Consider the following 14,907-nt stretch of genomic DNA (forward strand, 5'->3'; position numbering starts at 1 on the left):
ATTAGAGAGATTAAAATTCCTTGCTTTCCTCTGTGTATTTTCTTTGGTTACGGCGCCCTCTGGTGGTTAACTGCGTGGAAGCGTTGAGGAGAACTTAATTCAAAGCGCGGAACTTTCAATAGCCAACACGAATTACATCCCGGAGGTGTTTTGATGTAACACACAACATTCAGTTGGGGCTTGAAGTGTCCCTTACCGACATGTGTATGCCAAAACAGAATTCAGCTGCTCACTTAAGCATCCTGTATGTTTGTAAGTATTTTAAAATCGTTTATATTGTAAAGAATTAGCAAATGATACCGACTTAATCTGCGCTAGCTAAAAGCTAAAGTTTTAGCTTGTCCGTCCTTCACTTGTTAGCATTAGCTTAGATAAGTTAGCATGTCAACAAACTTGGGACATTAGTTTTAATTACTGTTACACGTTGGCATGTGGCGAATTATCTACATTTTATACTTCTAATGAATGTATTTTGCCAAACATAATGTTGCTAATGAGCTAGTTGGCGTTATAAAGTTAATTTATACATGCATAAGGCGTTAGAGTCAACACCATTACCGCTTGGTTAACGTTAAGATCTAAGTTTAATTACACGTGAACGTTACATTAACATATCGATTAGATTTCTCGGTGCTGTATTGGCTAACCTGCATCCATTTCAGCCAGGTGAGTTGTTTAATAGTTGGGGCTTCACTAGTATTTATTTATGTGCACATTTTTTGTTTCATTGTATCAAATATACAGGTAATAGAAGACGGATTTCTTGAGATCCTATTCTACTAGCTGCTTCTGAATCATGAGTGGCTCCAAACCGGACATCCTGTGGTCTCCGCACCAACCGGACCGCTATGTCATCTGTGACTCTGAACTGGGACTGTACCGTATTGGTCCTGTTGGTAGTGCAGAGACTAAGGCTGGCACTCTCCCGCTTTCTGAAGAAACTGCTGCTACTTTACTTGCCATTAACTCTGACACCCCTTATATGAAATGTGTGGCCTGGTATCCAAAGTATGAGCCTGAGTGTTTGCTCGCTGTGGGCCAAGCTAACGGCAGAGTGGTGCTCACTAGCCTGGGTCAGAGCCACAACTCGACTTGTAAAGAGCTGGTGGGGAAAGAGTTTGTTCCCAAGCACGCCCGTCAATGCAACACTTTAGCCTGGAACCCAGTGGACAGCAACCTGCTGGCCGCCGGGTTGGACAAGCACAGGGCAGACTTCTCTGTTCTCATATGGGACATTAGCAGTAAGTTCTCCCCAGAGGCCAGTGTCACTGCAGAGAAGATTCGTCTCTCCTCTGTGGATTTAGACTCGAGCTCAGTAGTAACTAAACCATTATATGAGTTAGGCCAGAACGATGCTTGCTTGTCCCTCTGCTGGCTGCTCCGTGACCCAAAGCTGCTGTTGGCCGGCATGCACAGGAACCTTGCAATATTTGACCTCAGAAACACCAGCCAGAAAACATTTGTCAACACCAAGGCCATCCAGGGTGTGACGGTGGACCCGCACTTCCATGACCGTGTGGCCTCTTTCTTTGAGGGCCAGGTGGCCATCTGGGATCTGAGGAAGTTTGAGAAGCCCGTGCTCACGCTCACTGAGCAGCCAAAGCCACTCACTAAGGTATGATGCAGTTTTTTTTGAGCAAATGAGCAGATGTCTTTTTGTTGTTCTGTTTATTTAGGATAAAAAGTGTGTTTTACACTCATTTTTTGGATGATGCAGATAAAGTTTGCTGGTTAAATATTAAAAATAGTCTTTTTTTCTCACAGTCAGTTCGCAGATAAGACCATGATGCATTCCTTTTCATTTTAGGTGGCTTGGTGTCCAACCCGTACTGGCCTGCTTGCCACACTGACACGTGACAGCAACATCATCCGCCTGTACGACATGCAACACACTCCCACACCCATCGGCGATGAGACGGAGCCCACCATCATTGAGCGAAGTGTGCAGCCCTGTGAAAGCCAGATTGGCAGCTTCGCCTGGCACCCGTCCTCTCAGAACCGCATGGTGGTGGTGTCGGCAGCCAACAGGGTCATGACCGACTTCACCGTGTTTGAACGCATCTCTCTGGCCTGGAGCTCCACCACCTCTCTCATGTGGGCATGTGGCAGACACCTGTATGACTGCGTGGAGGATGGGGCTGATGGAGTGGAGAGTGTAATAGAGAAAGATATCGCCACCAAGATGAGGCAGAGGGCTCAGTCCAGGTACGGGCACGATACAGTCCAGGTGTGGAGGAACCACCAGCTGGCAGGAGGGAAAGATCCTCAGCTCAAGTCTTTGTGGTATGATCTGTTCTATATCCTTTTTAATGATGAAGTGATGAAGTGAAAAATATCTGCTTAGTGTTGCAGTGTTACTGTTTTCTTAATTATGTTGTTATAACCGTCTTTAAGCCAGTAATTAACAGAAGATATAGCCTAGATTTTATTATTGTTCATGATATATTATAGGATGTTGCATACAGGTTATTATAAAGTCATTTTAGAGATTGTTATTAAAATAATTGTCTAGTCTTCTGAATTAAGCATCATTACCTTCATTTAATGGTTTGGTAATTAGTTTGTGTCGTGATGACAGTTGGAGATGGTGATAACGTAGTGTTCTCCTCCAAGCAGTTTTGTTATCAGCTGTGGCACAGAATTATAAAGAAAGAAAGTTTTAGTTTTATCTTATGGATATAGTTTTATTTTCAAAGCAGAAATACTGTAGGTTATTAAGGAACCTAAAATTAGGCTTCATATATCCCAGAATTTAGTCTCTAACTTCCAGTTCTAGCTCTTTTATTCATGGTACAGTTTGAATTAGATTAAGGTGATAAAGATCTGTAGTTAGTTCAGTTTGAGTGCATCTCTACCTGTCCTGGTTTGTGGAATTTGTATGTTGTTTGAGCTGAATTTGAGTTACAATTCCTATGTAAGTATCACATATGAAGCAGTGTGCAGAGGATATGGAGCTGAAACTACAGGGGAACAAACAGTCTGTGGTCTACTCTGGTATCAAGAACATTGTAAAGACCAGCTCAGGTAAGTTACTCACACATTGATATATTGAACCACATGAAAATGAAATGATAACAATAACTATTATAAAATGTCCGTTTTCTGTCTTCCTGGTTTCTTCAGGCACCACAGAGAGCCGCAGGTGCTGGAGCGGTTCAGACCGGCAGACGGATGTACCGCGCTACCTCAGTGAGGAGCGCTTCCTCGCCTTGCGGCTCTGCGGCTGGATCAGCCGGGGTCCCGACATCGACGTGGAGATATTCCTGCGATCGCTGGAGCAGGAGCGGGAGTGGGAACGGGCAGCTGCCGTGGCTCTGTTCAACCTGGACATCCGCCGGGCCATCCAGATCCTCAACAAGGGAGCCTCTGCTGAGAAGGGTGAGTGTTGCAACACAGAAAATACACAGAAATTCGGGAGGAATAACACTGGGGAGGGTAATGGTTGAGCGGGGGAATAGGAAGCAAGAGTGTCTTTAAAGTTAGGGCTCACACTAAATACACTATTCACATTTAATACTGGAAAATGTATGATATTTTAGTCCTCAGTTTTGTTCTCTTTGGCGGCACCTGGAGACAAACAGTAATTGCAGGAGCACACTTCCCAGACATCCAGACAGTGTTGCATGTGTGACGTCCACTGTTGGCTTCGGTCGCTTTCCTTTTCAGACTGTTTGCTTCATCTGAGCGTCCAAGTTGTTTCTTTTTCTTTGGATTTTCACTTATTTTTGAAGTTGTATCTGTAGTCATCGATCTTTTCTTTGTTCAGCCATAGTAGATTACTGTTTACTCACAACACTTGCAGAGCGGAAAAGCAGCTGCTTAGCTCCGCCTACCCTCTCTGGCAGACCAACCACTGCTGGCTGATGGAAAACGCGTCACTAACTGGGCGCCGCTTGTGACTTTTTCCCACGAAAGTCGCCACAGACACCCAGTCTGTAATACTGCATATGCAAAGGCTTTCATCAGTGGGCCATAGGCTCAATCACCATTGTGTTACCTCATTCGGTGATAGATAGAGACTTAACAGACATTCATTTAAATGAAAATCTTTGAGATTATTACTTTGAGACTGGAAAATGTATGAAATTTTAATCCTTTTAAATTCAAGTTATATAAAGTGATTTATGTGCAGCAAGTGATTATTTTATTATTTGTTAATCTGCAGATAATTGTATTGTATTTAATGAAATGTTTTGCTTTTTTTCTGAAAAAAACTTGCAGATACAATTTTAATGAATAATCGGTCTTGTGTTTTGGCTAAATTATTAAAACAGCTGTTATCAAAGTGAACCAGAAACAGTGAAAATTCCAGGACATTATTAATCACACATTTTTAAACCACTTTTTTTCTGTCTCACTGAGAAAAACCTGGTACAAATATAGATAACTGTCTTATCCTGATAAACACGAGGTGCTTGTTTTTCCCTTCAGACTCTTTTACCAAATGAATCTAAGTTCTTCAGGAATTCCAAACATGTAACAGCAGGAGAACCTTGTTTTTCACACAACACTCGTTTAGTATCGGCTGCAGCACTTTTCACACTGAGCGTTAATGAAAATGGAGAGAGAACGCTGTTGTTTACACACGTCTTGACAAAGAAAAATTCCACCAATGTAGGTCAAACGTTTTTCTGCTGTGTGTTCTAATGAGTGTTTCCTGAGCATGACTGATGGGGTGAGTCATTTAGATAAGGTGTGTCAACAGAACCATCTCCACAGCTACAGTGTTTTTCTCTCAAACTCTTTGGCCTTAGAAAACCTTTATAAACAATATATAAACAGAAAATAAGTTAGGTACCGCTGACAGGAAAGGGATTTAAAGCACTCTTCAACTCTATTCAAGCCTTTTCATTGTTTGTTTTTAATGCTACTTCCTGATGATAAATGCTGCAGCTTTATCAAGGAGTGATAGAGTTGTTTTTTTTGTCAGCTAACCCTAGAAAAATGGCTTTCCTGTGTCACAAAGCCACAGAGCTTGCTCAACTTTCCCAAAAACAGACGTCTGTGTTGCCCTTACAGTAACAACTTTGCAGATCGTGAATAAACCTGCTTGTCTGACTTCTTCTTCATTCTCTCAGGTGATCTGAACCTGAATGTAGTTGCCATGGCTCTGTCAGGCTACACCGACGAGAAGTCCTCTCTGTGGAGGGAGATGTGCAGCTCTCTCAGGCTGCAGCTGAAGAACCCCTACCTGTGTGTCATGTTTGCCTTTCTCACCAGTGAGCCTGGAGCCTACGATGGCGTGCTGGTACTGGATCTCTTACTAAAATGTTATTTCTTGGCTCTGTTGCAAACACAAGGAAAGCTTGTGGAAAGAAAATTCATGTATTCTTAACACAGTGATTGACGGCTTCTTGATACTCTCACCTGATAGCTGTTCAGGTGCAAAGGAAGGGATGTGTTTATTTACACTTTTTTTCCGAGTCCATAATAGGAATATTTAGTCAGTCATTTTAGTTGTGTTTCCCCCCGAAGTACAATAACTTTTAGTCCTGGGAACTAATTTTCAAGGACGATTCAATGAGCCTGTTGTGGCCTGTGTTTCCATTGAGGATTAGGCAAATTGGTCTGCTGACTTATGAAAATGCTACCACTGACTTTACACGTCTATGTGCCTGATTACACAACAACAATGATGCCATATAAAGCGTCTGACAGGCATCATTATTCGTAGTTAGCGTGTATCTTATCTTAATCATATATGCTCATTTGGGGAACTTCAGTCCAGTAGCTTTCTACTATAACTCTATTGCTGTATGTCGGCATAATGAAAAATAATAAATAAAAATAATAAAAATTACTGGCTGAAACATGATGCTGCAAGTATGTGACCTAGTGTTGGGAATTACACCTCTTTGAAGGGAGCCAGATCTTATGGCTCCATTCCTTTCCGAGAGCCGTTCAAAAGAACTGCACTGTATTTTCTTGTGCGCATATTTAAAATTCTGCGCTTTTAAAATGTAAAAGGAAACGGCAGAATAATGTCGGAACAATTAATCATCATTAGTCATTGATTTGCCCAATTATTGGCAATTTGGGCACAGCTATAAAAAGAACGGCTCTCACCTACGTTCAAAAGAATTGGATCAGTGGCAAACGTCACATCATAATGTGACCAAAGTTTTAGCTCTGTAAGCACCTCACCCCCAAAGTTCCAGGACCTCTGCAAAGTACTACCTCCCAAGCAAGGACCTTTTGGGGGGTAAAATAATGTTCGTAGAACTTAATTTAAAGCCCCTGTCCTGCAGAGGAGTTTCTCACAAGTTCCTTCTCCCTAGGAAACGTGCTGAGGTGGAAACACAGCTTTTAACCTAGAGAATTAGGTATTCTTGCAAAACTGTGTCACAGAGCAGAAAAACATAGCCTTACAAACAGACAAATATGTAAGGAGCTCATTGAAATCGTACCTCTTTCCCCCAAATTGTAATGCAGGTGTATTTATTAATGAAATGACAAGAGAAGATACATTGCTTTGTCTGTATTTCAGTATGAGAGCAGTGTTGCTGTGCGGGACCGGGTTGCCTTTGCCTGTATGTTTCTCAGCGACGCCCAGGTAACCATACAATGCCCATCTTTCAACAGCAGATTATGTGCTAATGTTATCATACTGTTCTTATGCATATGTCATATCCTGTAACAGCAGTTCCTATTGAAGCTCTTTAGAAGTGCATGATCATGAATGATTATGCTGCTTTTCTCTTTTTATCTCTGGGCGTGTTTGGCTGCAGCTGCCTCGATACATCGACAAACTAACCAATGAGATGAAGGAGGCGGGAAACCTGGAGGGCATCCTGCTGACGGGGTTGACTAAAGATGGAGTAGACCTTATGGAGAGCTATGTTGACCGCACAGGGGATGTCCAGACTGCCAGCTTCTGCATGCTGAAGGTACACAACACTGACAACGTGTGCTTAGTTATAATTTTGTACCGTCAGGCCACATTAACTTGAGTTGTCGGAATCAGCTGCTGATACTGCCTAAAATGTATCGGTGAGTAATTCTAATAAACCCCAAGATTAATAATCAAATACTCTTAATTTTAATTAAACAACTTTTTACAACTAAAAAGAAGAGAGGTTTCTTGTGAAAGCTCCCTACGTTTATCACTTCCCTTCTTAAATTACACAGCACTGCTTATCATGCTACATCTCAGCCCTGTTAAAATCCAATTCAGTAGTTTAAAACTTGAAAGTCTCATCCAGCGGGTTTCCACAGATTAATATAAATAACATGCTTATTAGGGATGCTAGAATTTTTTCTGACTGATAACCGAACCCTGTTAATGGTCATTAACCGTTTACTGATAAAAATTAAATACCATTTATAGAACAAACAGCCCTGTCCAGTGTCTATTACGCACGCACTGGAGAATACAGTCATGTGATCCAGCAGCAAAAATAAACAAACATTTACAGCCGACCTGACTTTGATGGTAACTTTAATAAACATAAGATCCTGTCCGATCCTGACGGCGTGTCTGGAGATTTAAATAATTAATGAGTTACGCGGCTGTGCCTCGTGCATAAACATTTTAATTTAATTAACAACAGGCTATGGAAGCTTAAAACAAAAAGGCCAGGCCTACAGCAGTCCTTATTATGTAGGAGACACTTTGTCTGATTTGGTGAAGAAAGAGCAACATGTAGACATGCTGTCGGGTTAGTCTGTTGCGCAGTCTGTTGACAGCTGCGGAGAATACCTGCTCAGGCGGGTACCGATGTTCCAGGACGCAGAGATATGTAACAAAGTTTTTTTTTTTTTTAAACTGTTAAACACATTGTATTAATTGGTAAACATTCTTATTGTCGGTTAACGGTTAATTATTAACATCCCCAATGCTGATAGCATTATCTTTTAAGGCACCACTATACTTATACTAGTTATAGATTGAAGATGATTTATCAATTATACTATATTTATCAGACTGTGTTCGTGCAACATAGAAATTGCATTCCATTATTTGAGTAAATTTCTTGCCAAATAAGTTTTACTGTAACTTCATATGATAATAAATGAATGGAAAAATTAGATCTGGTTTTGGATAAAATCCTAACAGTTCAGAATTGAATTAAAAAGATAGTTAAACAAACATAGAACATTAAACCCATGCATACCTGCATCTCCTCCAGATGTGCAAAACTACACTGTCCTACCTGTTCTGATCTGGTAAATTGCAGGAGGGGAGATGCCACTGTGCCATGCAAACTGTAGACTGGGTCCTTATGGTTTAAAGGGTAGAGAAAAGCTGCAACAGGTGAAAGCTAGTAACCTCGGAGTACAAGGTTTAAAGAGTAACCTGTATGTAAAACACATAAAACTGAAACGAGATGAGCTGTCAGTCTGATTGCACCCTTGCAAAGATCAAGGCACATGCTAAAACCTGCGAAAAAAGAGGTCACAGCATAATTACCACCTCCTGTAACAATATGAAGCAAGCCTCGTTGGAGTCGTTTGCTCTCATTCTCTTGTTTCTTTAAAGACGTACTAAAGCAAATACAGTTGTTGAACAGGTCTGTAACTTTTTAACGTGCTGTTGAACAACTCCCTAGCTTTGCTTTGTTTTTTTTCCCTGTTCTAACCTGCTCTTGAGTATATAACTGCAGTGAACATGGCATTCACCACATGTGCAGCCATTGCATATACCTCGTATATATTTATATATACTGAACTCTGTACATGCACTGGAGGCATGGTTGCAGGCAGAGTTCAGAGACACTTTTACTATTAGTGTTTGCGACCTGTCTCATCCCTAGTATGTTCAAACTGAAGTGATCATGTGTAATAAGGCTAGGTTAAAATAATTCTTCCATCAGGGCTCCCCAGGAGACGTGTTGAAAGACCCTCGAGTCCAATGCTGGATTGAAAACTACCGCAACCTTTTGGATGCGTGGAGATTCTGGCACAAGCGGGCCGAGTTCGACATCCACAGAGGAAAGCTGGACCCAAGCTCCAAACCACTGGCCCAGGTAACAGACAGCAGGGACGTCACAATGGAGCTCTCTCTCCCTCTCTCTCTGTATGTCTATATGTATATATATATATATATATATATATATATATTGATTTGTATGTTCTTTGATATGTGACGAAATGAAAACTTATTTTACAGCAGATATAATTCAAAAAGCAACGCTCCGAGTGATTTAGAAATGGTGTCATCACGTAGTTGACAGAGCAGAATACTCTCCATTTGAACTCCCTCCATGTATTAGAATGGGTCACTGAACGTTCCTCGCTACAAACCGCTTGTACTGTTTATTACAGCACAGGTAGTTTTGTGCCAAGCGATCTGAGTGTAAGCCAAGCTCATAACACTCACAGTTCTTGTCATAAAACCCATGTTCTCCTCAGTAATCTCTGTTGTTTTCTCCTCTTACATTGGATAGATCTGTTCCACACGGTGCGCATAATGTACTTTGATCGGCCCTTTTAGTAGGCCTTATAGTAAATTTGTTTTTGATTCTTAATACACTGGTAATGAAAGCTTAACAAACTGTGCATCCTTGAGATTCCAGTATTAACAGCTAAGCAAGTTTGGATTATTGCTGTATTATCTGATTCTTATCTCCCTCTCACCTCAGAGTGAAAATCTGACAGCTGCTGAGCGTGTGATCGTTGGGTTTTTACCTTCATGTTTACCGGTCCTTATCAACCGACCTTTGTGTTTGTTCTTGTGTGACAGGTGTTTGTGAGCTGCAACTTCTGTGGGAAGTCCATCTCCTACAGCTGCTCGGCGATGCCCCACCAGGGCCGCGGCTTCAGCCAGTACGGTGTCAGCGGCTCGCCCACCAAGTCAAAAGTCACCAGTTGCCCCGGCTGCAGGAAACCGCTGCCCCGCTGCGCTCTATGCCTCATGAACATGGGCACACCTGTTTCTAATTGCCCAGGTGAAGTATACAGTCAGATGATATTGCTAGATGCATCTCGGTGTCTATAATACTTAACTTAGCTTCTGCAGAGGAAACGATGCAGACTTTGATTTAGGGGCAGTTGCACCTATGAGTTTAGTGGCCAATCAAGTTTTCTTATTGCTGTGATGTCACACACACAAACGTTGATACAAATTTTATTGAGTGTTAATATTGACTTATGGATTAATCTCTTCGGGCAGGAACAGGGAAGTCGGATGAGAAGGTGGACCTGACAAGGGAGAACAAACTCGCTCAGTTCAACAACTGGTTCACCTGGTGTCACAACTGTCGACACGGCGGCCACGCTGGCCACATGCTCAGCTGGTTCAGGTGGGACTCTGATTGGATGCTGTACATGTACAGATACTTTCAGACATATGTGAAAAGTGAATAGAATTCTTCTACCATTACTTTTAATGAAGGTTTCTGCAGATCTTCCTGTGGTCAACGCTAATCCTGTCATTATTAGAGGCCCTGTTTTAAACATGCTGTGCATAAAATTAGTCTCTTGTCTCTCTCTGTGATTATCATGGAAGGTTAAGTGATTCTACTGATCTATAAAAAGTCATTTAAGCTCTTAAGTAGCAGTAAGTGGTATGTTGTCCATGCTGGGATCCTGCTTAAGAAGCATGACTCTCTTTTCTGTCCTCTTTGAGGGAAAAGCTAATTCTCTGGTTTCCCTTAAACGTAGCCTTTAGCCTTAACTGAAAAAGCAATTTGGGGTACAAATAATTCACCTTTGCTCAAACCCTCTTTGATTGCTTTATTTTAATTCCTGGTGACCGAAGCAGAAGTGTAAAAAATGGCAATGGAAAATAAGCCATAGCCAATAGCCATAAGGTTGTGGGGAGGACTGAAAACCCCTCCACGCAGTCAATATATGAGCAGTCTGTTCTCCGGCAGGCTCAGAGAGTTCTGTCTGCCCCGTCTCACATCCTCCACTCTGAATATGAACTCTTACCATCCGGCAGACGATACAAAGCCCCCAAATGCAAACTAAACCGTTTTTAAAAAACCCGGGTCAAATGATAATAACAATAATCAATCAATGCCAGGGTCTACTGCAGAGACCCGGGTCATTATCGCCTTGGCTCCGATCGGCATAGATGGGAACACAAAAACCAGGTCGACGAGCTAATCTCCGCCCTCTTTCTAGCGTGACGCTATGAAGCACATAGCTTCGGCCGCCATCGTGTAAATACAAAAGAACAACATACAACGGCGAATTTGTTCTTAGTTTCGCGCAAGATGCGAGGTGAGAGAGCTTCTTCTGATCCGAGGGGAACAAGAAGTAAGGCGACAGGTTTCCGGCGCGTTTGTGACATCAGACGTTGACAAAGCAGAAAAAAGACCGAAAGGAGTATACTCCACTGTCAATGGGAAAAGGGACAAACGGCTTTTATTAGCGGGTCTTACCCGGGTCTGAAAAAACGGCGTCAACGTGCTAATTTTGGTGGGAAAAGGGTAAATGTTATCTTTAAGGGCAAACGCTCCTGATCGCAGTACGTCCACAAAAGTCCTTGTTTTTGCAGGTGACAGGCTAAGATTGTTATTGTAACTGTCTAACATCCCACAGAGACATTCCTACAGACGTAGACCGTTTTTGTTAGGGTAAGATGCTTTACATTGCTCTCTTCAACGCCACCAGATTCCATTGACAAAAACAGTAATATTACCTGCAGAACATGTAAGTTGCCTCGACCGGTTGGTTAATTTGTGTAGTTGTGTGTGACTTTGGGGTGTAAAGTTTAAATTCAAGTCCATACAACAATACATACAAACTATCCTGTCATGGTCGCTTCAGAAAGGCAACTCGTGTGTTCTTCGAGGATAAATTACTTCTTTTCTCAATGTCATCTGGCGACTTCTAAGAGAGGAAAGTAACAGCTGTTTCTGGTAACAAGAAAGGGATCCTACCTTAACAAAAAGGTCTATCCCTATAGTGATTCTTTCTGTCTATGGTGAAAACTGGCCCTGAGAAATTATGTTCACGCCCATCATTCCAGCTCGTCTTGCAGCTTATGGTTTAAGTGATCCAAAACTTTTTGTACTGCTTTGTCATTTACGCCAAAATATGTGTAAAAATAGGGACAAGATTAAAAGTACTGGAATTCCCCCTTTTTATAATTACTCATATTTCTGGGCAATACAATAACTTTCCCAAAGTTCCTTATTTTGACAATCTGTTAAATGAATAGAAAGTACACTGACCTGCGTTGCCCTTCTGTGTTCTTGTGGCCAGAACATACATACTTCTGTTTTATCTCCTTTCCATGTTTCTTCTTGTCTACATGTTGTTTTTTTAATTGACTGACTATCTGTGTGTCCATTACAGAGACCACACAGAGTGCCCAGTGTCGGCTTGCACGTGTAAATGCATGCAGCTGGACACCACAGGGAACCTGGTGCCTTCAGACAGCAGCTAAACAGGAGACGCCTGTCGGAAACTGAAGCCAAACACCAGCACGAAGCCAATCAGCGCAGGTTCACTGCTGCACCCGCTGCACCGACAACTGGCCAAGGGACAAAGGGTGCCAGCAGCGTCCTCCTCTGCAGCGGCTGCTTGAATAGAATGACATACTGTTAAGTTATAGTCTAGTGAATGTAACGTTTGTAACAGAGCCCTATATGAAGAAGGGAGGCAGTGTGTGTTACTGATCTAACTAACTGAATCAATGACAGAAAGGGAGCAAATGCAAACTCACTGCTCTGCTAATGAGAATCCTACTCAGGAGAAATACAAGAGGCTCTGCTGTAATCAGCCTCTTCCAATCTAACCTGAATCAGGCTTATGGTTTTATTGTAGTCTGTTAGAGAAGAAATCAAATGTTCACTCACACATCAGGTTGTAAAGATGTGGTCACAGGTGCCAATATGTCTATTTTGTGGCTTGTGTTTTAATATTTAACGTCTTGCGTTTGTCTTACGAAAGGATCTTCACATACCTCATGAAAGCGTTGATCGGGGGGTGAAGGACGGTCACCCTGGGTGACTGAGCGGAGTGTTGCGCACAATAACAACACTCTCTTGCTCTCTTCATGTTCCTCTGTGCCACTCTTCATCTGGCATTGTGCAGGGAGGGCGTCCAGCGTGAGGGGTGGTTTTTGGGGGGCAAGGAGGATGAGGGATTGGAGAAGGTAGGGGTGTAGGGCGAGGAGGGCGGGAGGGTGCGTCTGTATTCACCAGCCCACTCCAGGCCTGTGGTCCATGAAAGAAGCTCGCCAGAAAACAGCAGCTGCTCGGCACTCTGACAAGACCCTCCAGATTGTTCCCCTCATAAAGAACCTCAGCTGCCGGAACACTATTGACTCAAAGAGAGGGCGAGAGAACAGACAGCCTGAGCCCTGTACCCCCCTACTCCCCTCCCTTCCTTACACCCTCTGACATACACAGACTTGCCCTCTCTTTCTTTCTCCTTCTCTCCGGTGCCCAAATTGCACCCAAAAACTATGCATACCACACATCAATCCAAGGATGGGCGCCGTCTGTGGGGGGACGGCCATGTGTAAGCCGCATTGTAAATGGGTTTTCTCTCTTTATCTGCCACCCTCCCCGCTCTGTCACCAACCTAGGGAGGCATTGTAAGTGAGAGGCGGCCTGCACCAGAGCTGGCTAAATCACTTAGTCATGGAGTAGGGAGGAGGAGGTGAGGAGGAGGAGAGGGGAGGGAAGGAGGGGGGCACAGGAGCTACTGTATGCCACTTTCACCAGGATCTCTTCCCGGTGTGGGAGGTTTTACAGGCCTGCGTGCCCTTTTGTGAACTATTTTGGAGTGGAGCTGACAAATTGGCGAGCCGTGTAGCGTCCCCAAAAACAGGGTGGCTGGAATTTCATCCTTTCTCTGTTTCTTGTTGTGTTTGCCTTTTAAATAAATTCCGGCTGACAAATTGAAGCACTGCTGAATGGGGTGTTTTCCATACGTTTACATGGTTTATTTTTACATTATCATGTTTCGTAGACATAGATGGCGTGGGTTTTGGGTCATGTGCATTCTTTATCTTTGCTTAATAGCATTGAGTCACACATTATTCTGCCATGGGAACTCCCACAGTATCAAAGACCATCAGTGGAGGCAGTAATATGGACATCAGGGAAAAACAACACATTTTGGACTTTATCAGTGTTAGAAAAAATCTGCTTCTCAGCCCTGTATGAGATTTAAAGTTCATTGGTCTCACACAAAAAGAAATCAGTAGCTGCTGCTGTTGTTTTAATCACATCACAGTCTTCCTCAGCAGATGCCAAGTTTTCTTGGAATAGAAGATTCTCTTGTCCTTCATGTTTGCTTAAAAGTTGAGACTGAAATTCACTGTTGGCCTTGGAAAACAGCCATGTTAGCTTTCTCAACCCAAAAAGTAGTTAAAAAAATAAATAAGGAAGATACTCATAGACGTAAAGCTTAGTTAATGACGAGGCTAAACTAATAAAGACAAACACAAACATGTGACTGTTGGGGACAGGTAGGCATGGAAAAATATAATGACAGAGGTGGTTCTATGTACCGGTTAAATTGCTACTGTAAGCTATTGTATAAATAATGAAAGATCCATTAGTGGGCCTTGTAGTGGGAATTGAACATCTACATTTCCACCATGACCACTTGTCGAGCTCCATGTGCTGAGGAAAATCCTGTCATAACGATCAAAAATTCAAGAATGGATAGGAGATAGTGTCTACTCCTCAAATGTAATATTTATTCCATGATGTAGTTATACTGTAGTATATATTTAACGCCATACCCGCGAAATTCATGACTAGCACTTTGGCGAAGTATATTTTTTACTTCTTAATTTTCTCAAAAAACTTTACCCATACTAATATCACGCTTAACCTGATTGGATGAAAGTACAATCCATATACACATTTGAACCAATCAGTGACGTTACTGTACGGCACAACTATCCAATCACAAGCTCAGTAGCGAAGAGCGTAACCCGCCCACACGCATCAGCCAGTAGTCTGGCCGAAACAACTGTCATTTAGAGTGAGTGGACAT

The 14,907-nt window shown here is 42.4% G+C and overlaps 1 protein-coding gene across 1 annotated transcript; it reads left to right on the forward strand.

The window, feature by feature from the left end:
• Positions 1 to 181: 181 nt before the first annotated feature.
• Positions 182 to 13,013, forward strand: mios (missing oocyte, meiosis regulator, homolog (Drosophila)). Its single transcript, XM_069656316.1, has 12 exons — positions 182 to 252; positions 745 to 1,615; positions 1,808 to 2,297; positions 2,926 to 3,024; positions 3,124 to 3,378; positions 5,079 to 5,248; positions 6,488 to 6,553; positions 6,729 to 6,887; positions 8,814 to 8,966; positions 9,683 to 9,887; positions 10,112 to 10,241; positions 12,247 to 13,013. The coding sequence occupies exons 2-12, from the start codon at positions 797 to 799 to the stop codon at positions 12,335 to 12,337; spliced, it is 2,637 nt and encodes an 878-aa protein (XP_069512417.1). The 5' UTR covers positions 182 to 252; positions 745 to 796; the 3' UTR covers positions 12,338 to 13,013.
• Positions 13,014 to 14,907: the final 1,894 nt, after the last annotated feature.

This window comes from Semicossyphus pulcher, unplaced genomic scaffold (genome assembly GCF_022749685.1).
Source record: "Semicossyphus pulcher isolate SPU_LCO1_2020_fin unplaced genomic scaffold, fSemPul1.0.p SCAF_9, whole genome shotgun sequence".
Classification (NCBI taxonomy): Eukaryota; Metazoa; Chordata; class Actinopteri; order Labriformes; family Labridae; genus Semicossyphus; species Semicossyphus pulcher.